This window comes from Panthera pardus, unplaced genomic scaffold (assembly GCF_024362965.1).
Source record: "Panthera pardus isolate Hobbes unplaced genomic scaffold, ASM2436296v1 HiC_scaffold_4, whole genome shotgun sequence".
Taxonomy (NCBI): Eukaryota; Metazoa; Chordata; class Mammalia; order Carnivora; family Felidae; genus Panthera; species Panthera pardus.
The window spans coordinates 5,697,499-5,722,202 of NW_026526969.1; the positions used below are offsets into that span (position 1 = coordinate 5,697,499).

Sequence of the window (24,704 nt, forward strand, 5' to 3'; positions counted from 1 at the left end):
GCCTCAGTCTTCTTTAGGGGGAGGAAAACACCTCTTACTAAGACCTTACCGTGCCTCAGTTTCCCCGTTCAATCCTCAGAAGAGGCCAGGAAGGAGGAGCCTTCCTGTCAGATTAAGGAGGCCGACTTCTCTCCCTGGCCCGCCCGTCCTCTCGGTTGTCAGAGCCCCTTCATCCCACCCAGGCGTCATCATCGCCTCCCCGGGCCCGGCCTCGCGCCTGCCATGGCGCCCTGCCCAGCCCTTACACCGCGGCGCCCCGAGCCCAGGCCCGCACCCCGCCCTGTACCTCTTAATGATGAAGTGGATGCTATGTCGCTCCTCCAGGATCCGCTTCAGCTTGGGGACCCCATACGTGCAGGGGCGCTTGAAGGGGATCTTGTCGGGGATGCCCACAATTTCCACGGCCTCTGGGTCGCAGGCAATCTTCCTGTAGGGGACGGGGACCATGTGGTCCAGGCCCAGGGCTTCCGCTGGAAGGGCAACGGCAAGGCTGAGCGCGGGACGGAAGCTGCAGGACATGCGGGGCCCCAGGGCCGTGGTCACCATCACCTCCCCCCACCCCATCCCCTGCACCCGTCCGGCCATGGAGCAGCATGTCACTTCCCTCTTGAAAAATGCCCACGGGCTCCCATCCCCCTCGGTGACAGCCAAAGTCCTACCTGGGCTTACGAGGCCCCACGTGACCAGGACCCCATCACCTCTGACTCACCTCCCTCCCGTGCCCCCTCTGCCCATCCCAGTCTCTGCAGCCTCCTTGTTGCCTCCCTAACACGCCAGACACGCACCTGCCCCAGGGCCTTTGCACATGCTCTACCATCTACTCAGACTCTCTCCTCCCAGATCACCAGACACTGCCCTTCCTCCCTCTCCCCATTCAAGCGTCCCCCCAGATGTCACCTTGCCAGTCCCCTCCATCTCGCCCTGCTTTGTTTTCCGTCCCACATTCACCATGACCTGACACTATACATGTTTTCGTCTGTATGCTGGTTCACTATCCAGAACCTCAGTTCCACGGGGACACAGGCGGCCAACCGCTCCCCATCTGGGATCTATCTAGACAGGATGGGACACAGACTAGCTGCTCCCTGTACTCGGTGAGCGAGTGAACGGCAGCCAGGCTTGAGGGGGCTCTCGGCAGGATTCCTGCAGCCTTCCAGACATGCTCTTTCCTCCAGGGAGGTGTCCGGGGGGGGGTGCACATGATGCTTACTCATCAGGGCCAGAAATGAGACTGTAGGAACTTTGCCAACAGCAGTGCAGGCAGAATCCGGGTTTACAAAGTGGGTTCCTTGTTCCTTCCTTGTGGACCCTTGGGTTCAGTCTCAGGCCATCTCAATCATTCACTTATGTCCCATCTCCGTGTTCTTACTCATTCAGGCACCAAGTACTTCTTGAGCACCTACTATGTGCTTGATGGGACTTTCATGGGTCCCTGTTCCCCCCCCCCCCCCCCAGGGCCTGGGAGGTCTCAGGAGACCTGCTGGGCTGGGTGTCTGCTTCCCTCCTGCCTCATCCCTCCAAACTTCCCCAGTGGTCCCGCGTCTCTGTGCCCTTCCTCAGGCCCTTCCCCATTCCGGCCGCACCGCGTTTTTCCGTGTCCCAGCAGGTGCCAGCTCCGAGCTGGACTCCCCTCCGGCCACACCCGGAGCGGGACGGGGCCGAGCTGCCTGGGGCCCTCCCTGGCACGCCGTCAAGACTGTTTTTCTGTTGACACAGCCGGGTCTGCGTTGGCGGCTCTGGCAGCCAGATCCCACTGTGAAGCCACACTCAGCTCGTTGTCAAATTAAACCCTCGAAATCTCAACAGCTGTCAAGCCATGTCTTTCCCCCAACCCCCAGCCCCAGCCCCAGCCCGTCAGCGGTAGCTTCTGCGAGTCTGTGTGAATTCATCTCCACTTGGGTTCCTCTCATTCGCTGGGCTTGTCTCTTCGGAGGCAAGGGGACCCAGTGCACAGAGGTCAATCCCACCTGGCCTCCAGCCTCCGCCCACTGAGACGGGAGAATGGAGGATCCTCAGTGCCTCGTAGTCTCAATCTCCTTCCGGGTGACAATGTTCTTGAGGCTTCCTGGAGGCTGGGGTTCCCCCCATTTCTTCTCTGTTCTATTTCCCTCCCCCCCCCCACTCCGCACCCCAGCCCCATTGCTGGCCCACTCCACCCAGAGCTGGTGGCTGAAAGGGCAGAGCCAGGGACAGGATCCACTTATCCAGGGTCTGCGGGATACCTCAGGCCAGCCACAGCATGCCCCTGGGGACTGCCTTCTCCCCGGCACAGCTGCAGGGAGAGCTCAGAGTTGGGGAAGCCGGAGAAGGGACACGGCCTCAACCACTCCAAGCCCAGTGCCTCTCCTTGGATTTGGATGTGGCCAGGCCAGGTGCCGGCATCCGCAAAAGCTTCAGCGTTCCGGAAACATCCAGAGGGCACTACAGGCGGGAAGACTGGAGGCCGCCGTGCCAGCCCGGCTGGGGCAGAAGGCTCCCAAGGCAGACAGGGCCAGCCCTCCCCGGATCCCCTCCCCCTACTGCCCATCCAGCTCACACCTGCCTGGGGCGGTCCAGGCAAGAGGGGAGGAGCGGGTCTACCAGAAAGACCACATCAAAGACGCCCAGGCTGCGCCGGATTCCTTACGAGGCCTCCAGAGCCTGGCTCAGCCCCGCCCCAATCCAGAAGGCACAGCCTGCCAAGCCTGCAGGCCTAGGCTTCCCTAGCCCCAGCGTGGATCAAAGGGCACCTCCTCCACGAAGCCACCCCCGACCGCTCAAGCCTGTGAAGGCCTCACCTTTTTCTGTGTGGTCCTGTCTTTCCGAGGGCTCCTCCCACCACCCTCCACCACCACCCCTCCGCCAGGCACTACACTACAACCCGAGACACATCTTCAGGCACCTGCTGAAGTGCCTTGAGACCAGCGTTGGCTTGAGTGCACGACCCAAGGTGGGGGGGCTCAGGATGCATGACTGATAAGTGGGCGAACCAGTGAAAGCGTGAGAAGAAAAAAAAGAAGGGAGGGAGCAACTCGTGATCTAATAAGAAGTCCATGTGTGGCCTTGGACTCGGGTTCTTGGGGATTTCCTGAGAGAGAGGCCTGAGAAGAGCCTTGTTATTTATATTAAGCCCCTTTGAACCCACTTGAGTTTATGATAATGAGGGGGGTGCCCCCAGATCCCTCAGGATGGGGACTGGTTTCGGGGCGGGGGGGGCACGTGATCAGAGGGTTGCCCTTTCAGCCCCACCCCCACCGCCCCGGACAGAGAGGGGACGGAGACTGAGCGAATCACCACGGGACAATGTTTTAACCAATCCCTCCGACTTACTGGGACCCCCGTAAAAACTCTAAACCAAGGGCTCCCCTGGGCTTCCGAGCTGGCGGACGCACGTGCCGGGAGGGTGCACCCCAAACTCCACCAGGGCAAAAGCTCCAGCGCTCGAGAACTCGCCAGGCCTCACCTCGTGTACCTCGTCCTCTAGCTGTTCGTCAGTCCCCTTCACAATAAACAGGTAAAGGTAAGCAAGGTGTTTCCGGGTTCTGTGAGCCACTGTGGCAGGCTGGCTGGCTGAGCCTGAGGGGTCACGCGAACCGTGGATGTGTAGCAGAGGCGGACAGAAGTGCGGGTGCCCGTCTGGAGAACCATCCGGAAGACGCGGAAAAATGACTGTAGGCCTCAAACGGCCTAACTGCGGGGCTGTCTTTTGGGACTGGGCCCTTAACCTGTGGGGTCTGCGTCGGGACTGAACTGTAGGACGCCCAGCTGGTGTCCAGAGGCCTGGAGAATTGTTGGGGCTGGGAAACCCACCCTTCCGGTGTCAGAAGTGTCGGAGAAAGGGTTTTCCTTTATCGAGGCAGGAGGGGAGGGTGGAAGAGAGAGTGAGGACAGAAAGACAGAAGGAGACGGAAGGAAGAGAGGAGGGTGAAGCCCCACGCTGTCCCTTCTGCTCAAGCTGAGAAGGCCAAGGTTACCGAGGGTGACGGCCAACTCCAGGTCACCCGGCAAGTGGCTGTGGACTCCCAGCACAGTGCTCGTTCTGGACCGTGCACGTTCAGGGAGCTCCCGGGGCCCCTGCCCCATCTCCTCCCTTGGCCCCATCCACGGAGGGACTCCCCACCGTGGGGCGGCACCACTCAGCGGGGGGTGGCTGTCACACCTGCGGTGACCTGCGGGAACTCGCGTCATCTCCACAGTTAAGTGACAGCCGCCCAGGCAGGCAAGGGCCACACGTGGCCATCCGCTGAGTGGGGTTTACAGGTGGAGCTCAATAAAGACAGAGTGAGCAAGGACTGCCGGGGAGACGGGAGAGTGGGTGTGTCGGAGCGCGTGGCACGGGGTGGGGGGGGGTGTTCAGAGCACCCAGGGTGGGAGGGGCTTACAGACCACCTGCTCCAGCCCCCGCCTTCCAGCCAACCAGTGGCCTCGCCGTCCACTGGGCGTGAAGCTGGACCGAGTGGAAGGCACGCCCGCCCCGGCGACCAGCCAGGTGCAGAGGGCAGACATGCGCCCTGAGCCCGGCTCTGTCCCGGGTGCTGGGGACACAGGGAGGGGCTGGCGCGGTCCTGGCCGTCACGGGAACAGATACAGACAAGGGGCATCAGGTGCAGGGCACGTGACAGAGAGAACCCCATCACGGCTCTGGGGGCCCGGCCGGCCTAGGCTGAGTCTCGAAGAACGAGTGGGAGTGTGTTCCCCAAACACGCGGGGGGCATGGCGGGCGGAGGGCAAGGCCCAGAGGCCCAGAGGCCCAAAGGCACAGCGGCAGGAAACAGCGCAGCGCGGGGCCGACCCTGCAAGTGCGCGAGGCCGACCCTGCAAGTGCGCGAGGCCAGCGGCCGTTTTTCTGGGTCTTCTGGATGCCGACCCGCCCGCCTCCCACAGGTGAGTCAAGGCTGGGGCTCTGCCATCAGTTCCGCCCCCCCGGAGAAATCTGGAAGGGAAATATTGACACAACCGCCCCCCCAGCCAGACAGGAGATGACATTAGCACTGCTGTGTGCCAGCATATGGCTCCCGCTGTCATGTTAGGGAACACAAGTGACTGCCACGTAATGAGATGCTCAGCACATTGCCGGGGCCACACAGCGGGCCGGGCCGCCCACTCACCATATCTGCTGTTAAACAGGATCTGCACGCACTCCCGGAGCGTGTTGATGTCCTCGGTTTCCTTTATGAAGGCGTCCCACTTCTCTATCAAAACACAGGAGGTACGAGTGAGGGCGGGTCGGAGCGGGGAGCCCAGGGCCTGGCTGCTTCGTGATGAGCGTCCAGCTCCCCGCTAGACCCTCCTCGCTGGGCCGGGGCACCAGGACAGCCACACTCCTTCCACAGCCGAGGCCACCGGGCTTTCTCCGGCAGAGCCCCCCGGAGGGGCCTCACCCCTTCCACCCACTCCCACCGGGGGCCCTGAGGCCCCAGCCTCCTCCAGGAGACAGCCCGACACAACGCCCTGCTGGTCTCCACTCCTGCTCTCTCCTCTTGCCTCTGTCTGCCCCCACGGGCAGTGGCTAATGACGTAGGCTCAGCCTGTCCATCCTGGGTGTCTCCTGGGTGTCCCTAGACGGGCAGGGGGCTGAGAGGGTGCTCTCCCTGAGATGCCGAGTCGTGACCTCAGACCACTAACCCTCACACTTTGTACGTCTGGGGTCTTACCCAGCCTCGCTGGCAGCACAGAGCCTGACGTGGGGCTCGAGTTCATAAGCCGCGAGACCATGACCTGAGCCGAAATCAAGAGTTAGATGCTTAACTGACTGAGCTACCCAGGCGCCCTTCAGGGGACTAGGTCTTTTTTTTATTTTCATTTTTTAATTTTTTTTATTTTCATTTTTTTTAATTAAAAAAAATTTTTTTAACATTTATTTTTGAGAGACAGAGCGCAAGTGGGGGAGGGGCAGAGAGAGAGGGAGACACAGAATCCGAAGCAGGCTCCGAGCTGTCAGCACAGAGCCCGGCGCAGGGCTCAGACTCACGAACTGTGAGATCATGACCTGGGCTGAAGTCGGACGCTTAACCGACTGAGCCACCCAGGCGCCCCAGGGGACTAGGTCTTCTTAAGGAGCCTCTCACTGAAGCCGAGGCTGAGATCTCCACAAGGCATAATGGCTGGACAGTCTTGCTTCAGCCCTTTGGGTATAAATGAATCCCAAATACCGTGTGGTACTGTTAATATCTGCCCACATAATTTTTTTGTCTCTCATCTTCAAGAGGCGCAGTTTAATTCCTCTCGCTCCCTGTGAGTGTGGGTGGCTCATTTCTGGCTTCTAAAGGGTAGGACACGGGGGCACCTGGGTGGCTCAGTCGGTTGAGCATCTGACTTCAGCTCAGGTGATGATCTCACAGTTTGTGGGTTCGAGCCCGGCGTCTGGCTCCATGCTGACAGTGCAGAGCCTGCTTGGGATTCCCCCTCTCTCCCGCTCTCTGCCCCTCCCCTGCTCACACACACACACACTCTCTCTCTCTCAAAATAAATAAACAAACTTAAAAAACAAAACAACGGGTAGAACACGGCAGAACTGATGGTGACCTGTGACGTAGGTCATGAAAGACATGTGGCTTCCTCCCTACTCTGCTTGGGATTGCGAACGTCAGGAAACCAGCCGCCACATCACGAGGACACTCGAGCAGCCCCGTGGGGGCCCGTGCAGCAGGAAGGAGCCTTCTGCCACCAGCCACATGACTGAGCCTGGAAGTGGATCCTCGGCCCCGGTCAAACCTTCAGATGAGCGCAGCCCCCGCTGGCAACCCGATCACAACCTCATCAGAGATCCGGGGCCAGGACCACCCAGCTAAGCTGCTCCTGAATTCTGGACCCATGCAAACTATGAGGTGGAAACACTTGCTGTTTTAAGCTATGTTCCGGGGTAGTTTGTCACATAGCAATGCAGAACTGTCATACTCTGGTTTGACTCAAGGTCCCTCGTGCACAGCTCTCCTTTAAGACCCAGTGGACACATCTCCATTTCGGGAAGCACCACCCCCAGCCCCGGGTCCCCAGTCTGCTCAGGGCACTGCTATGGGCACCGTCCTACCTGACTTGTCGTGGACGATGGAGAAGAGGATGCGCTTCGAGGCGTGGACATTCTGGATGAGAGGACCACCAGGCCCGGGGGGCTTCTGTCCTGGACAAGGCAGAGGAGAGGCACAGGTTCAAGGTGGGCCCCAAGAGGGCTTCCCCCAGATCTGGCCTGGGGTAACAGCCTCATCCATCAGGGAGACCCCAGAACTGAGCCCTGTGATCGCGAACTCTAGGCAAGTTCCCTGGCCAGGGCCAGAGTCTGCTATCCAAACGGGAGATCAGGGAGAAGCTGTGATGTCCCAGGACACCTTTTACAGGCGGGGACACCTATTTCGGGTGTGTAAGTCCCACCCGCCGCTCAGCCCACACATTTGGCGGTGGGGAGGGGAGGGAAGCCCTTTTTTCTCCTCCTGATAACAGCCCCCTCTAAGCACCTACTATGTACTAAGCATTGGACTCAGGGGTTTTGTGTGTGTGTGTTTAATTTTAGAGAGACAGAGAGCACAGGTGGGGAGAGGGGCAGAGGAAGAGACAGAGAGATAGAGAGAGAGAGAGAGAGAGAGAGAGAGAGAGAGAGAGATTGAGAATCCTAAGCAGGATCCACACTCAGCATGGAGCCCGATGTGGAACTCGATCCCATGACACTGGGATCACGACCTGAGCCAAAATCAACAGTCAGATGCTCAACTGACTGTGCCACCCGGGCGCCCCAGACTCAGTGCTTTAATACAGCAGTTCTCAAGCTTGAGCACCATCTGAATCACCTGGCAGATTGGAATACACAGGCGACTGGACCCCGTCCCCAAAGCTTCAGATTCAGCAGGACTGTGGCAGGGCCTGAGAATCTGCATTGCTGACTGGCCCGGGAACTTAACCCGGACGATAACCTTGTGAGAGGTTCTACTGGCATCTGCACTTGACAGATGAGGAAACTGAGGCTCAGAGAGGTAGAGATTTGCTCTAGGACACAGTCACTAAGCCAAGGAGCCCACGATGTGAACACAGGTCTCTCTCACATCCAGGTGTCCCTTCTCTATCTCCAGTACCCCCAACCCAGGCTGGGGATGTAGCATGTGACCGATTAGCATGTTTACGGACTCCAGACTCCTCTGGACATCGCTTGGCCCCAGGCCAAGGATACTGTTCACAGACGGCTGAGGGGAGGCCCAGGGTCGCCAGCTGTCCTGTCCCAGCCCCTTGTCCCAACGTGCCTCCTTCAGCCTGGGGTGGGCCCGGGCACCCGGACCTGCCCGGGGAGGGTGCCCCCACACGAGTGACCCCTGTCCCACCCTTAGACTTAGGGGTCCCGGCAGCAGCTTACCACAGCAGTCGGGGAAGTCCTGGGCACCAGAGGCCTTGGGCTCAGGCCCGGGCCGGCCAAGGCCCAGGTCGCTGGGGGCAAGCGGGCAGGCGGGCGCCTCCTGCTTGAGCTCTCTCGTGGTGTGGTTAGGGAGTGCACTGCTGTACAGGAAGCTGGCCACAGAGGAGGTGGTGGCGGTGGGGGGTAGGTCCTGGGGTGGCCCCTTGGGGGCCTGGCCATGCAGGCCACAGTCCCGAGACCCCTTGGCTATCAGGGAGACGCCGTTCAGCTCCACTAAGGCCTTTGAGTCCCGCCCGCCATCCTCAAGCGGCCTGGGTGAAGGAGACAAGGACACGTGATGGCTTCATACACCTGACCCACCAGAAGGTCCCATCTCTTCCTTTAGACCCCCAGCCCGGCCCCTGCACAACATGGCGGCCTGCGAGGTACACAGGACGGGAGCTAGTCCCCATTTTACAGGCAGGGGTGCAGGCCAGGGCAGGGCTGTAATGTGCCCAGGGCCGCTGGAGGAGCTGGGCCCTGCCCCTCGGCCTCTGTGCGTCCCACCCAGCCATCACATGCCTGGTCGCCCCCCAGCTCCTACCACATCCCTCCTCTTCTGGGCCTGTGCGCGGAGGGTGGTTGCTGAACACCCATGGGCAACGCCACGGCCTTGGGCCGGTCTCCAGGCAGCCCCAGCGCTCGACCCAGCTCGCCAGCCTCCACCTCCTCGCCTCCCCCCAGCCCCTGACATAACCCCAACGAGCACACATGATGTGGCTCCCGGCCAGGGCTGTTCCAGCCTCTTTGCAACACCGAAGTCCCCTGGGGGCCCCCGTGACACAACGCCTGGCTCAGATCATGCTCTATGACCGGGCATTTGCCTCACCTCCGCCGCCAGGCTGGGAGCTTTTAGTCCCCCTCGGGTGTCTGAAGTCCCCTCCCCGTGACTGGGTAAGTGGCCACAGGTGGCTGAGCCAGAATGGAAGCAGGTCGCCCTCCTGGCCCGTCCTGGTCCGGACCTCACAGTCCAGCCACCAGGCCCCGGGCCCACTCACCTCTTGAGCTTGAAGCGGATACGGTGGCTGTGCTCCAGGATGGCCATGAGGGCCTTGGGGTCGTAGTCGGCTGGCCTCCGGAAGGCCAGGCCCTCGGGCAGCCCCTGCACGGCCAGCAGCCCCGGCTCCCTGAGCAGCCTCTCGTACGGCAGGGGCACCACGCTGGCCCTTCCCAGGGCCTCGCCTGTGGGGGAGGGGGTCGAGGAGAGGGTCTAGTGTGAGAGGGCAGCCAGGCTGGGCTGGGGCCACGTGGAGTCACTCCCTGTGGTGCCGGGTTCCCAGGAAACTGGACCCCACGGGCCCCTTCACTGTGAGCTTCACACAGGACAGGCTAAGTGGGGGGAAGGGGTGGGCGAGCGCTAGGGACAAGTCCCCTTTGTGTGCACCCGAGGGCCAGGGCTCCCCCACGGACAGGGCTCCCAGCTTCTCTCGCCATTCTCTTCTCTCAGGGCACCCGGGCAGAGGGGAGGGTGGGGTGCAGGGTTGCGGGTGGGAGGTGAGGAGGAGACACGGGGGAGAGAGAAAGGAGGGCGGGAGAGAGATGGCAGGGAGGAAGGGAAGAGGTGGGGGGGGGAGTGGAAACAGGAAGAACAGATTCAGGAAGAGAGGAAGCACACGGACAGAAGGTGGTGGGGTTGAAGAAGGGGTGAATGGAGGGGAGACTGGCTGGGGACTCAGGGTGGCCCAGGGGCCCTGGGTGAGGAATGACTGTTGTCACTCCCACCCTGCAGCCCCACCTGGAGCCAGTAAGAGGCCGCTCACCTCAGGGCCACCTCAGGTTCCACCGGCAGTGGGACAGAGTGGGGCGAGGCGTGTGGGGGGCTGTGGGCACCAACCCCGTAGCCGCCAAAAGGGCGGTGGCCTGGCCAACCACGTATGACAAGTCCTCCCCTCCCACGGTGGCCAGCGTGCCCACCCAGGCCCTATGGGCCTCCCCTCCCACCCAGGCCTCCTCTTCCTCCTGACATCTAGACGACAGCGGGAGTTTCCTCACAGACCTTTGCTCCACACAACCAAAGGCTGCAGTAGAGAAGGGAACAAAGCCAGAGGTGGGACCCTTAGGGACCTAGAGAGTGTGAAGGCTACCACCGGGCCAGAGATTCTGCAACTTGACGCTTCTGAGGGAGGCCAGGCCCGCCCACCTCCCCCACAGGAAGGACACGGCTAACTAGTTAAGTCAGCTGTCGCTCAGTCGTTCAACAAACACCCTGTCAACATCTGCCGCTGCTGGGCCCTGAACTACAGGCTGGGGAACAGCGGAAAGGGCAAGCACAGACCCTGACCCCAGAGAGCACTGCGCTGGTGAGGGCACAGGACACGGTGGGTACCCAAAGGGGGCATTAAGCCAGTGGGGCAGGGGGTTGCTCAGAGCCGAGCCTTAGACAATAATGTGGCGTCCACCAGACAGAGGGGCAGGCAGTCTGAAAAGGCACAGCGGTGCAAAGGCGAGGAGGTGTGAAACGAAGCCGGAGTGTGCTGGAGAACAGGAAACGGTTCCGTCAGGCAGGGCAGCATGGCTGGGGGTGGGCGGGACCGGCCATGTGGGTGCTTAGGCCACTTTGAGGGCAACGGGGAGCCCCCAGGGCAGTGGGAGGAAGAGCTTCCTGGTCAGACTTGTGTTTTAGGAAGAGGCCCTTGGTCAAGGACAGGTGGGGGCAGCAGGGAGCCGGCCTGGAGGCGAAAAGAGACCAGGGCGAGCCGGGGGCCATTTCCAGGCGACAGGTGGCAGTGAGCAGCGCCAGGCAGGCCGGGGCAGTGGGGACGGTGGTTCAGGAAGCAAGGCCGGGGTGGAGGAGCCATGCCTGGGGATACAAGACGAGGGAGGGCTGGGGGGGGGGGGGGGCGGGGCACACCTTGAGGTCTTGCCCTGGGCCCTTGGTGGGGCCGGGAGGGGCCTCCTCAGCAGGGCAGGGACCGGGGCTCCCACCCGCCCGGGGGCCCCAAATGGAATGAGGAAGGATCTTACTATAAAGAACATCAAACACCTCCTCTACCATCTTCCGCAGAAGGTACACGTCCGAGCCGTGCTCCAGGGAAGACCGAGGGACGTTCCGGCCGCCACCCTCGCCCCGCGGCACCTTCTTGGGATGCTCTGCCTCCGGCTCCTTCCATGGGGCCCCTCCTGCGGAACACAGAGCATGTCGGGCCATGGTGAGCACCCATGTTACCACCTGCCCAGCGAGCTGGCATGTCCCTGCCCCGCGCTGAACCCTGCAGCAAGACACTCAACACGGAACAGGAATGAATGAACGAATGAATGAACGAACGAACGAACGAACAAGCGGGCCCTGCCCCAAACCCCTGCCCAGGGCGGGGCTGGTCATCTCTGAGTTCCTAGTGCCTAGCATAGGGCTTGGGTTTCCTCCTGGTCACCTCTAACTCACTGTGTGACCTTGGGCAAGTCCCTTCCCTCTCTGGGCCTCAGTCTGTGAGCTCTCGCATAAAAACCAGCTGGCCTGGCTCAGAACTGGGGTTCAGCCAAGGTCTGTTCCATCCAACCCTCTCTGGGCTTTGACACTAATGCTGTCTTAGGCAATCGAGGCCCCAGTTTTCTGCTCTGCCAGACGAGGAGACGATGGGGACACCACCAGGAGGCCAAGGGGCTGCAAAGAGGCAGGTTCATGCCAGGCTGGGCCAGGGTGGGGCCCTGGGAGTATCAGTGAACCTTTGGGTAGGGAAATGCTAGAAAATGCCTTGGAAAGGGGATGGGTGGAGGGTCTGGAGGGCCCCTCGCAGCTTGGAGCCGGCTCCCCTCCCGGGATCCGTGGAGCTTGAAATAAACCAGCCGAGCTCCCGGCTAAAAATAGCAGCTCTGCCTGGCTCCGGGAAGCCAGGTGCACACGCCCCAGCCTGGCCGATCGGGGGCCACAGGACCCTGGCGCTGTCTACTCTACCCTGGTCCAGCCCCCACCCAACCTGGGGAGAGGGCACAGGCTCTGAGAGCTGAGTGGGAGTAGGGGTGGGGGCGGCTGGGGAAGCATCTGGAAGCTGGGAGCACTGGAAGTCCAGTGCTGGGGGACAGCCTTCCCCGAAATGGCTGATCTAGGGTCCAGACCCCGGGTATAAGGCAGATGCTAATATAGTGGCAAGGACAAAAACAGCCGGCGTATATTGTGTGTAAACCACGTGCCCGGCACTGTTCTAACCTCTAGGAGGTTTGTTTCATTCTCAGATCGACCCTCGAGGAGTGCAGCACTGTCCTCCCCTCTCACAGACAAGGAGGTTAAGGCCCACTGGGCAGCAGGTGGCGGAGCCAGGATAGGGCCCCAGACGTCTGACTTCAGGGCCTGCTCTTAACCCCAAGAGCTCTGAGTCCCAAATCGTGGGCTCGAATGGTCGGGGGGATGCTGGCCTTCAGCGCTGGGGCCAGGCCCCAACCCTGTAGGACCTAACCCACCACAAAGGTGACGCTGACCTCGCTCAGGAGCTTACCAGGAGCACGCATGGAAGCTTAGGGCATGGGAAGCTGGCACAGTGTGGGGAGCAAGGGCTGGGGTGGGGGGCAAGGAGTGGCAGCGGCACAGAGGGGGCCTGGGCGGGAGGAATGTGAATCTGGAGGCCGGGGAGGCATCTGCGGGCAGGGGAGAGGAGGGAGGGCCTTCCAGTGGGCAGAGGTGAGAATGCACCTGGAGGTGAGCCAGCACTCAGCACAGCACCGCCTGCGGTGGGGACGCGGGATGCTGGGAGGGGAGAACGCAGAGCCAGGGGCTGAGTTATGAGGGTGTAAAGGCCCAGGTAGCGTTGAGGAGTTGGAGGCTTCAGAAAGACCCCTGCTTCAGAGCTCCCAGCAGGGGGGGTGGGGTGTCCTGATGTCCCTCCCTATTTTGAAGGGGCGTAGCAGAAAGAGCACGGCGTTCAGAACAGAAACCTGGCCTCTACTGCTTGTCGGCTGTGTGTCCCTGGGGGACGTGGCTTATGCTCACTGGGCCTCAGTTTCTCATTGTAAGCCAGAGGTAAGTATTTCCTGAGCACATGGCTTGGCCCAAAGCACTACGGATCGAGTTTATCAAGCATTTCCTTCGTGCTGCATGGGTCCTCAGTCACTTGGTCCCCAAGAGCCACTAGGAGGCGGCTCCAAGATTGTTACTATAACAATGAGAGTGCCTACCCGCCCTGGGTAACTGAGTTAGCATTGTAAAGGGTGCTGCACACAGCAGGGACTGAGCAAGTATTAGGCGAACAGATGCACTCGGTCCCCATGTCAGAGACTCACAGGAACCGGGCAACACTGGGCCTCAGTGTCCCCTTCTGTCAATGAGCAGATGGAGGGGTCGGGCCTGGCCCCCCCTGGGGTTTGTGTGTCTGATTCCAATAAAAACTCTGCCCCCCCATAATGATGCCACACTGGGAAGCCTACATAACCCCACCCCCCACCCCGACACAGGGCCACCTGGTAATGCTCTGGGGACCCAGAGATGCGCCAGAGCCCCTGCCCTCAGGGACCGCAGGCCCCGCCCCCGGAGCCCCGGGGTACTCACGGCAGAACCTGAGGAAGTCTGATTGCAGCTCCTTCCGTGTGCTCAGGAACATCCTCCCCTTCTCGGTGCCCACCACGAAGGCGCTCTCATCGTGCACAGCGACACAGGCCACCTCCGCATTCAGCTTGGAGAGCGCCGAGCACTGCAGGGGGGAGCAGGGTACGTGAGCCCGGGGAAGGCTCCCCCTGCTTGGGGACACCTCCAGTGATGGCTCTGGGGGTGCGACGGGAGTTCCCAGCTGCCTGAGAGCCCACCAGCAGCTCGAGGGGGAGGTCACCCCTCCAATGTTCTCAGTCAGTTCTGCAGCAGGAATGAGTGAATGATGCCCCCCGCCCCCACCGAAGCTTGGTCAAGGTCAGGGGAGAAGATAGAAGAACGAAGACACATGGCCTCTGCCCGTCCCTCCTCCCAGGTCTGCCTTGCGCTGGGGGCAGGTGGCTTCCGGCCTGAGGCTTGGCCCCAGCCCCAGGGACAATCCTGTCTTAGGTTTTCTCAAAGTCCTAACTGAGGAGGAGGTGGGGGGCCCCAGGAGAACCAAGGCTCAGACAGATCCAGGCTTCAATCCCCCATCAGCGCCTTCCTGCTCTGGGACTAATGGGGCCAAACGGCCCAGTGCCCAGGCTTTCGATGGGCTTGGTCGTGGGGCCTGGTTGGCATGAAAACACATCTCTAAACCGGGGCACCTCGTGTGGGTACACAATCGGAGGGGTTACTTCTGCAGTCCCAGAGTTGAGGTTGGCCGGCCCACAGCACAGGAAGCCCTCACACAGGGGCCCTGTGGCCGAGACCACGAGCATTTCAGCCCTCTGACCTAGGTCAGCAGAAGAACTCTGCCTGCGAAGCTCTCAGCTTGCATTCGGCGCCTCATAAATGCTGGTTTTTATCTGAGTTAGAGCTCTGCTGGCAGTCAGGAAGCCTGGCTTCTCATCACAGTCCTGCTGCTGTGTGATCTAGGACAGGTTCCTCAACCTCTCTGGGCCATGATCATGCCTCTTGCGGCAGCTTCAGCTTCAGAGTTGCTCTGCTGAGGAGGCGGGGGACAGGGACATTGTAGAGCCAGCAAGCCTGTCCCCTAGGCTCTCCCATGGTGAAGGGTGTGTGCTGATTTCCTCTGAAGATTAAAGCAACCTGCTGTTGGAGGAGATACTCACTCCCCGGGAACTGATGTCCCCAGAGACACAGAGACCTGGACTGTGAGGAAACGCCCTAAAAGAGGTCTGGCCCCATGCAGACCACCTGAGGACCCGGGCCCCGGGCCCCGGGCCCCGGGCCCCAGACAATGCCACAGCCAGGTCACGGTCCGAACAAGTGTCATTGTTATCCCCAGGGTCCCTCAGGAAGGCCATGAAGGGACCCAAGGCCGGGGGAGGCGGGTCTTGTCCACGCCCCCAGGACAGCCACAGGGCCACTGCTCCCCCGAGGAGCCTCCGTAACACCCTCTAGGGCAGTGCCGCCCAACAGAACTCTCCGTCTCGATGGGAATGTTCTGCCTGCACTTCCGATGCCATAGCCACGAAGCCCCGTAAATGAGGCCAGCGCAACTGAACAACTGAACTACCGTATTTCATTGTAACTAACTACAACTTATTTATTTGGGAGCCACAGAGACAGCGGGAGCAGGGGAGGAGCGGGGAGGGGGAGGGGGAGGGGGAGGGGGAGAGGGAGAGGGAGAGGGAGAGGGAGAGGGAGAGGGAGAGGGAGAGGGAGAGGGAGAGGGAGAGGGAGAGAGAATCCCAAGCAGGCTCCATACTATCGGCACAGACCCGACGCGGGGCTCGAACCCACAAAACCGTGAGACCGTGACCTGAGCCGAAACCAAGAGTCGGACGCTTGACCAACTGAGCCCCCCAGGCGCCCCTCGACTAACTACGATTTAAATGTCAATTACCACAGACAACTCAGTGGCTGTCGTGGGGGTCGTAACTGCCCATTGTCACAGCTGACCTCGCCATCGCCGCCCCTGCAGCAGGCAGGGCTGAGCTCCTGGGGCTCCCCTCCTCACGCTCTGCACGGGGACGGGGTCGTACCCAGCCGACCTCCCCAGCGGTGCCTACCGCCTCTGGCCCACACGCACCACCTCAACAGCGCTCGAGCTCCCTAAGCAGGAACAGCCTGGAAGGAGGCCCTTGTTCTTGGAAACCGTAGACTTTGCACCCGAAAGGCCACTTTAAAAACTGATCATGCTGGGCTGCCTCAGTCGGTTAAGTGTCCGACTCTTGATTTCAGCTCATGATCTCAGTTTGTGGGATCGAGCCCCGCATCAGGCCCTGCGTGGACAGTGGGGAGCCTGCTTGGGATTCTCTCTCCCTCTCTCTCTCTCCCTCCCCTGATCACTATCTCGCTCTCTCAAAATAGATAAATAAACATTAAAAAAATTTTAGAGACACAAACATGTTAAAACTATAAAGATGAAGGGGTAACTGGGTGGCTCAGTCGGTTAAGCGTCCAACTCTTCTTGATTTCAGCTCACGATCTCACAGTTCGTGGGATCGAGCCCCACGTTGGGCTCTGAGCTGCCAGTGGGGGGCCTGCTTAGGACTCTCTCTCTCCCTGCTTCTCCCCAGCGTGTGCATGTTCCATCCCTGCCTCCAAAATCACTAAATAAACATTTTTAAAAAATAAAACAGAAACTGGCCAAGCTGTGTGACTCCAGGCAAGGTGCTGCCTTCTCTGGACTTGAATTTCACCATCCTAAAATGCAAGGGCGCAGCTAACTGATGCCAGACAGATTTTAACACCCACCTACCCTCTGTCACAGAACTTTCCCCCAGGAAAAGGCTACAGGAAAATGACATTACTATTTCCTTACTTGGAATAAACTACCATAGGGTTAGGTACAACTTCTGAGGCCGCGTTTCTCTCTCCTGGTCCCGAGATGCAGTCCCAGATCTTGCTTTTAACATCAGGGATTACAGCTCTCGCACGAATCTCGCACGGTAGCCCACACGCTATCCTCCAGGGGACCCGAGGGGAGGGAGGGAAGCCTGGGACCCTCCCAGGGATGGGACTCGAATGGCACGAGGTAATGAAGAAGAGGGGACGAGGGGACGAGGGGACAGCGGTTACTCGCAGGGCTGGATTCTTCCATCCCGATCACTTAAGCCTCCCGCCCGCTGACGTGGGCAGACGGGGCCACTGAGACTCAGGCTGGGGAGTGAGACCACGGCTCTGCGGTCGGCTTCGGCTCCTCCAGGGCAGACGGGGGCACTCACCATGGAATCTAAGGCAGACACGAGGCTGGTGATGATCTCGTCTTTGCGGGTGAAGGCGGAGCTCCAGCGGTCGGGCCCGCAGCCGTTGGTGGGAATGTCGCAGCGCTTCCCCAACAAGGCCATGGTCACCTGGAGGGAGGGAGGAGGAGGAGATGGGCGTGCGGGGCACATTCGGCAGCTGCCCACTGCCCAGGCCCCCAGGGGCCGCCTCTACTTCCCAGGTGGGACGAATCAAGAGCTGGCCACCTCTTCACACCAGGGTCTCGTACGCACGAAGGCGTTAGAGCCCCGACAGGCCTGGAGACACAGTCGCCTGCACACAACTCCACGGGGGCACGGGCACAGATGGCAGGGAGACTGGGGCGTGCACGAAACATCCCCCAAACCTGCAATGCCGGTACCAGGGCCAGTCTGCCTGGCACCTCAACCGCCAACTCTCCCCCTGCACGTAGCTCTGGCAGTGGCTCTGCCTCGCTCACACACCTTCCGTGGCTCCCTACTGCCCACCTCTGGACTCCTGTCCCCCATCCAGCTCCCCCACTCACACCCCACGCTCCAGGTATGCCAAGCATCACCGCCTCTGAAACATACCCACATCCATTCTCCCCGACCGGAGTGTCCCTCTGTCCTCTACTGACTGCCCGCCCTGCTTTTAATGGTCACCTCTGCTGGCAAGGTGCCCTCCGCTGCCCCACCTCCTGCCCCTTCCTGCCCCAGCTGGGCCAGGCATCCTCGCTGGCCTCCCACATGTCCCCAGCCTCCTCCGTCACAGCTTTCTCTCAAGCCACAGGCTTCCCTAGGCCAGGCCACTGCCCCGAGGCCCCCCGAGCTCAGAAAGACACCGTGGGGCAGAGGCCACTTCATCTCAGAACAGGGTTTCCCCAAGACAGGACTTTGTCCCATAGTCACGAGGATCCTGGAGGACAGAGGTGCATTTTCCCCCCGCTGGGGCACCCTCAGACCAGGGCCCAATGTCAGGGCTGCCCCAGGCAGCCCAGAATGGGCACCCACTAGATACACAGGTCAGCCTCCCCTGCTTCCAGTTCCTTCCTGCCCCTCCCTCACCAGAACCCCAGGAGTCAGGGCCAGGGTTTGGGGGCACCCCCCCACCCCACAGGCTGTCCCAGTGCCAGGGCCTTCCGGAGGCGGCTGCTCTCTCGCCAATCCAAGCAAAGGAGAGGGCAGAGAGTGGAGGCAGGGACTCTGGGTTTCCCTCTCTGGGCTCAGCTCCTCCAGGGCTCTGTGCATGGGCCCCAGGCCAGGTGCCGGTGGCCAGTTCAGGGGAGTGAGCCTCAGAGGGAGTCTGTGGATCCCGTCCCGTTCGCTTCCTGCACACGGGGACGCCGGGGACGGGCTGACAGCTGGGCCTGCTACCTTAAAGGGTGCCAGACCCAGAATGCCTTGTGTTACCACAGCTGCCCCTTGGACTGTAAGCCCTGTGAGGGCAGGGGCTGGTGACCCCCGGGGCCCAGCTCAGGCCCGATGTACATGACGGGCCAAGGGGGGGTGTGGTCCACACCGCAGTCTGTAGGCTTCCTGTGAGTCATGGGTCGGTGACGCAGAACAAGTGTCAGAGTGCCTCACACATAACCAGGTGAGAAGCGTCCGAACTTCGGTTATGGAAACACGCAAACGAACGAGGAACACTCTGGAGCCCGGCTCCGGCCTCGGCTCTGGCCCCAGGCTGCTATTTGGCTGTGAATAAATATTGATTTTAACAACGGGCCAGGCAGCCGCTGGCCGGAATGTGAATTGGGTTCACTTCTGAATGTTTATAAAATTTCTTTCTTCTCCCAGGTTGCAATTTTACAAATGCTCGAAGTCCACAGTATTAAGGGATGCTGAGGGCATGACAGGCCACGTACGGGACATCCCAAGGGCCCAGCAGGCAGCCGGTGGCCTCCCCTGGAGCCTTCTGTGGCGCGAAGACCACCGGAGGGTCTGCCGTGTGAGAAGCTGAGAGGTTTGCCCGCCCGGGGCGCTGGAAGGCTTCTCCCCTCCCTTCGGCCACCCCTCGAGCCGTCCCCAGACGGACCTCAGCCCGCCAGCCTCCCAGCTGCTGAGGCCCAAATTGAATCAGGGCAAAGCAGGAGGCACCAGACGGCCCCGGCCTCCGGGTCACCCAGACCGCTGTTGGCTCCTTCCTGCAGAGTCCTAATCCATTTAGGAAGGAACCAGGGACTCAGAGACGAAGGGAGGGAGGAAAAGGGGGCTCGGCTTGGGCTGTCCCCTGACTCCTTGTCCCGAGCAGGTGGGTGCACTTAGGGAGGCAAGACGGAGAAGAGTCCCCCCTCTGACAAACGGCCAGGGTTCGGAGAGAGGGTCCCCTGTGGCCAGAGCTGCTGTGGACGGGACAGCAGGGCCAGAGCGCCGGGCCGGGAGCTGTACGCCACACACACGGGGAGACCCAGACAAAGACCTGCCAGGAGGACCACGTCGGGTCAACTACCCCAAACCCTAGTTTCCTCATTGGTTTTAAAGGGTTTCTGGGGGGCGCCTGGGTGGCTTAGTCGGTTAAGCACCTGACTTCAGCTCAGGTCATGATCGCACAGTTTGTGAGTCTGAGCCCCTTGTGGGGCTCTGTGCTGACAGCTCGGAGCCTGGAACCTGCTTCAGATTCTGTGTCTCCCTCTCTCTCTCTCTCTGTTCCTTCCCTGCTCGTGCTCTGACTCTCTCTCCTTCAAAAATAAATGAACTTTAAAAAAAAATTTTGTTTTTTTTTAAAGTTTATTTATTTTGAGAGAGAGCGAGCGAGCAGGGGAGGGGCAGAGAGAGAGAACCTCAAGGAGGCTCCACACTGTCAGCATGGAGCCCGATGTAGGCCTTGAACTCACGACCATGAGATCATGACCTGAGCCGAAATCAAGAATTGGACGCTTAACTGACTGAGCCACCCAGGCATCGCGCCTAGTTTCCTCGTTTGTAGGGTGAGGGGCTGGCTCTAACCTGAGGCGGGGAGAAAACCACTCAATAAAACCAACAGACTACACAGAACAGAGAATATGAAAATGAGAGTAGTAAAGCAGGAGGCAAGTGCCTGGCATAAACAGGACAGACTCCGGGGGCCTGGGGGCCCGCGGTGAGGACAGAAGCCACAGCTGGAGCCCTCGAGCACTGGCGGCCAGGGCCAGGCCGGGCCAGGCTGGAGGCAGCCAAGAGCTGCTCCGGGGTCCCCAGGAGGGGACACCAGAAGTGACACCTCAGGTGACAGGTGGCTGGCCCCAGAAGCAGGGCACAAGCAGCGAGGGCCTGCCAGCCACCCTCGGGCTCCTGGGTGGACGAGGCCTGTGAGGGCCCGGAGGCCACGAGCTCTGTCTCTCTCCTCTCCTTCGACAGACTCTTCTCTAGAGGCTGCCAGGGTGCCGGCAACCTGATTCTCCTCCTACCTCCTGGCCACTCACACTGCTGGCATCGACTGCTAACCTAACCCGGGAGGAGGGCTCAGGCTCAGTGCCCCCCCCCCCCCCCCCCCCGCACCGGCCCTCCTCTTCCCCCGTCCACTTCTGCCCCTCGCTGCAATGTTTTGGCTTAAATGTCACCTACAGACTGGTGACTCTGGGCTTCTCTCTCCCTACCTGTCCTCTTCCACGTCTAACAAGCAACTTAAACGGAGTAGGCCCCGTGTTTCCCTGCTTAGACCTGCCTCTCCCGGTCATCTGCCCAGGTGCTCAGGCTCAAACGGAGGCCTCGTCCTCATCTCCCTTCTCTCTCATTTCTTTTTTTGTTTTTAAAAATTTTAATTTTTTTTCAGTGTTTATTTATTTATGGCAGGGGTGGGTGGGAGGGGGAGAGAGAGAGAGAAAGAGAGAGAGAGAGAGAGAAAGAGAGAGAGAGAGAGAGAGAGAGAGAGAGAGAGAGACAGAATCCGAAGCAGGCTCCAGGCTCTGAGCTGTCAGCGCAGAGCCTGATGCGGGGCTTGAACTCATGAACCATGAGATCATGACCTGAGCTTATGTCAGATGCTTAACTGACTGAGCCACCCAGGCACCCCGATTTTTAAAAGAAATTTTAACGTTCAGCTGTTTTTGAGAGGGAATCCCAAGCAGGCTTGCACCATTAGCATGGAGCCCAATGTGGGGCTCGAACCCACAAACTGTGACATCATGACCTGAGCCAAAATCAGTCCTGGGACAGTCAACTGACTGAGCCACCTAGGCGCCCCTCTTTGTTTCTAAAACAGTCGGGGGAGAATCATGCTGCTGTGGCTCCAGAAAGCACCCAGATCTGCCTGCTTCTCGTCACCACCAGGGCCACCTGACCACCCGGGCCACCTTCCTCAGTTGCTCACGCTTCGGCAATGAACCCCTCGCTGTCCCCCAACTCCCGCCCTTCTCCTGCCCCCATGGTCCCTCCTGCAAACAGCAGCCACATCGCTCTCACGCCGCCCTCCTGCTTAGCAGAGTGGAGAGAACCTCCCTGAGCACGTACCCCATGTGACCTGGGCCCACTTGCCCTCTCTGGCCCATCGGCCCTCTCCCCTCTGCAATGGGCTCTGGCTCCCTCCCCCTCGTGTCCCTCACCTGCCACCTGCCACCTGCACTCCCCTCCCCGGGTCTCCTGCCTGCAGTTCCCCTACGCAGCAGGCTTTTCCAGGCCTCTGACTCCCACGGCTTCCCCCGCTCCACCAGCCCCAACTCCTCTGTGCACAGCCCCTGACCACGCAGACCACACAGCAGCACGCCCCCCCCCCCCCCACTGATTGCCCAACTCTTTTTTTATAAATTTATTTTGTCTTTCTTTGAGAAACAGGGAGAGAGGGAATCTCAAGCAGTCTCCGCACCCCATCTCCGGATCTGAGCCGAAATCTAGAGTCGGTTACTTAACCCACTGAGCCACCCAGGCGCCTGGCTCCCCGTCTCAGAACCTGCTGCGATCTGAAGGGACCCGTTCATGTGTTTCTCACCCGACTTCCCCAACAGGAACGTGAGCGCCGGGAGGCCAGGGCCATGCCTGCTGGGTTTACGGTGTGCCCACTGCCTCGAACGCCTGCTCGGGTTTTCATGGGCACGCCCTGAATCCTCGGGGAACTAACCGGTGTGACAGTCGGCCACGTCAGGCAGGAACTGGGACGCTCACAAGCTATAAACAGAGTGACAACTTTGGGCTTGCCAGGCTCTCAGAAAACTAAAATTAAAAGGGGGGGGGGGGCAATGTGGGACACTACAGTGCGGGATGTATTTGGATCAGAGGAACAGTCCAGGAAGTGAAACTGACAGAGGTTGCTGGCTCAGACAGGTGTCCTGGACAGGTACTCCTCTGAGCAGCCTGCATCGGTGCCCCTGGACACTGCTCTGTGGTGGGGCATCAGTGGCGAGTTAACCCTCTTTGCTTGCTTCCTCCTCCAACGCAGAGGCGCAGAAGGGGCTTGCCCGAGGCCCCCAGTCAGTGGGTAGCAGGGATAAGGTCTGTCTGTCCTCAAGCCTGGTCCTGTCTTCAAGAGGTGGTAAAGGGCGCCTGGTGGCTCAGTCGGTTGAGCATCTGACTTCAGCTCAGGTCGTGATCTCATGATCATGATCTCACGATCTGTGCTGACAGTGTGGAGCCTGCTTGGGATTCTCCCTCCCTCCCTCTCTCTGCCCCTCCCCCACGTGCTCTGTCTCTCAAAATAAATAAATAAACTAAATAAAGAAGTGGCGGGGGGACTGTAGTCCTCACACCCACCAGGACTCGGGGAACAGACAGATCAACTGATGGACTCCACGGATGATACACAAGGAGGGCGACCAACGTCCCCTGGTTCGCCTGGAACTTTCCTGACTTGAGCACAGAAAGTCCCCTGTCCTGGGAAACCCCTCAGTCTGGGGCAAACTGGGACAGCTGGTCACCCCACGACACAGGGCCTAATATACCAGAAGCCCAAAACGTCCCTGCCAGCTGCTGAGAACGAGACAGACAGGGAGGCAAAGGGATGGCCAGTAGGTCCTGTCTCCAGGTCCGAAAAATCAATTTTACCTAATAAGGTGAGAGGCAGGCTTGGGGGGGTCCCGGGAGAGGGGACAGGAGGAAGGCACTCTCCTGAGCTGTCTGAAGACCGGGTGTGAGCCACAGGGAACGGTCACTAAGAGGCGGAGACGGAGGGAAGACACCTGCCCCACCACTCTGTATCTGTGATCCCAGCCTCCTGCCCCCTAGAAGCCCCGAGGCGACAGGTCAGCAGCCGGGCTGGGGGCACTGTATCTTTAAGTTCCCGGGCAAGGCTGACCCACAGCCAGGTAGGGCCTGGATGATCTCCGGGCACGGTTCCAGTTTCCCAGCAGCTCTGCTCTCCCTGCCTGCTGCCCACGTCCCCCGCAGCTGGGGACTCCCTTGCCCAGACAGCAGCAGCTTTGCTGGCCGCCAAGAGCTGGAGCCAGCCCGGTCTCTGAGCCAAAGATTAGTCAAGCGCCTGTGTCCCTGTCTGAGTCACCACTGCCCCGACCCAGGGCAGACCTGTCTCCAGTGGGGAGGCACCCAATGGGAGTCGAGCCCAGAAAGCCCACCCCGGCGGGCCTCGGGGGCCAGTGCTGGCAGAGAGCACCCTCAGCTGGGGACCCCGATCCCAAACACCTTGCACTGCACTGGGCACTGCAGGCCAGCTGGGAGGCTCTGTGGGGGGTGTCCTTGCGCTCGTCCTTTCCGCCTCCCATGGCCTGCATGCCTGGGGAGACAGGAGCTTGCTCTGCCGGGCACCTGACCTCCCACAATGATCGCAAGAGCTGGCCGAAGTGGCTGATGGGGTTGGAGGTGGGAGAGGGGTATGCGAGCAAAAAAGTCAGGGCTGCAGATAAACCCCCAGCCCTGCCCACTTAAAACTCCCCTTCCTGGGGGGCGCCTGGGTGGCTCAGCATCTGACTTAGGCTCAGGTCACGATCTCACGGTTCGTGAGTCTGAGCCCCACATCAGGCTCTGTGCTGACAGCTTAGAGCCTGGAGCCTGCTTCAGATTCTGTGTCTCCCTCTCTTTCTGCCCCTGTCCCGCTCACACTGTCTCTCTCTCCCTCTCTCAAAAATAAACTTGTTTTTTAATTTAGGAGAAAAAAAAAAAAAAACAACTCCCCTTCCCAGACACCTAGGTGGCTCAGTCGGTTAAGTGTCCGGGTTTGGCTCAGGTCACGATCTCATGGCTCATGAGTTCGAGCCCCACACCAGGCTCTCTGCTGTCAGCACAGAGCCCGCTTCTGATCCTCTGTCCCCCTCTCAGCCCCTCCCCTGCTCTCTCTCAAAATAAACATGTAAATAAATAAATAAAGTAAGTAAATCTCCCCTTCCCCACCAGCATCTGGATGCCCCCTCATCTGAGGGTCCCACACCCCATTCTCCCTCCCCCTCCTTGCCCTGCTTCTGCCACCAACTCCCTCCTCCTCTCCCAGAGATCACCCTCATGACCACCGACATAGCTGTCCACCAGGGCCCTCTAGGACACTGCTGTCCCATCCACAAGCACCCTGACATCTGTGACCTCTGTCCAGGGAGCGGGCAGAAGGGAGGGGACTCCGCCCATTTTAAGGGCAAAAAAACCAAGTCCTCTAGGACATTCCTGCTCAAAAGGGAGCAACCAAGCCAGAATGACATTGGGGACATCTGGCACACACAGCCCCTTTTTGCTCCTACTCGGGGCGGGACTCCTCTAATTCTGATGCATGGGGCTCAGGGTGGAACCCCAGGCATGGTGACAGGCCAGC

The 24,704-nt window shown here is 60.3% G+C and overlaps 1 protein-coding gene across 3 annotated transcripts in view; it reads right to left on the bottom strand.

Moving 5' to 3' along the window:
* The window catches only part of GTF2IRD1 (GTF2I repeat domain containing 1), a 115,367-nt gene that overhangs the window by 61,556 nt on the left and 29,107 nt on the right, over window positions 1-24,704 (bottom strand). For 2 of the 3 annotated variants that reach the window (XM_053893994.1, XM_053893993.1), the window contains exons 2-9: window positions 17,045-17,173; window positions 13,833-13,974; window positions 11,321-11,476; window positions 9,355-9,538; window positions 8,318-8,628; window positions 7,010-7,099; window positions 5,088-5,171; window positions 287-470 (exon numbers count right to left, since the gene is read on the bottom strand). In XM_053893994.1, coding sequence (XP_053749969.1) covers window positions 287-470; window positions 5,088-5,171; window positions 7,010-7,099; window positions 8,318-8,628; window positions 9,355-9,538; window positions 11,321-11,476; window positions 13,833-13,974; window positions 17,045-17,167 — 1,274 coding nt within the window. In that variant the 5' untranslated portion in view covers window positions 17,168-17,173. Of the gene's footprint in view, window positions 1-286; window positions 471-5,087; window positions 5,172-7,009; window positions 7,100-8,317; window positions 8,629-9,354; window positions 9,539-11,320; window positions 11,477-13,832; window positions 13,975-17,044; window positions 17,174-24,704 lie in introns of those variants that run through there. The other variant, XM_053893995.1, reaches the window with a different exon arrangement.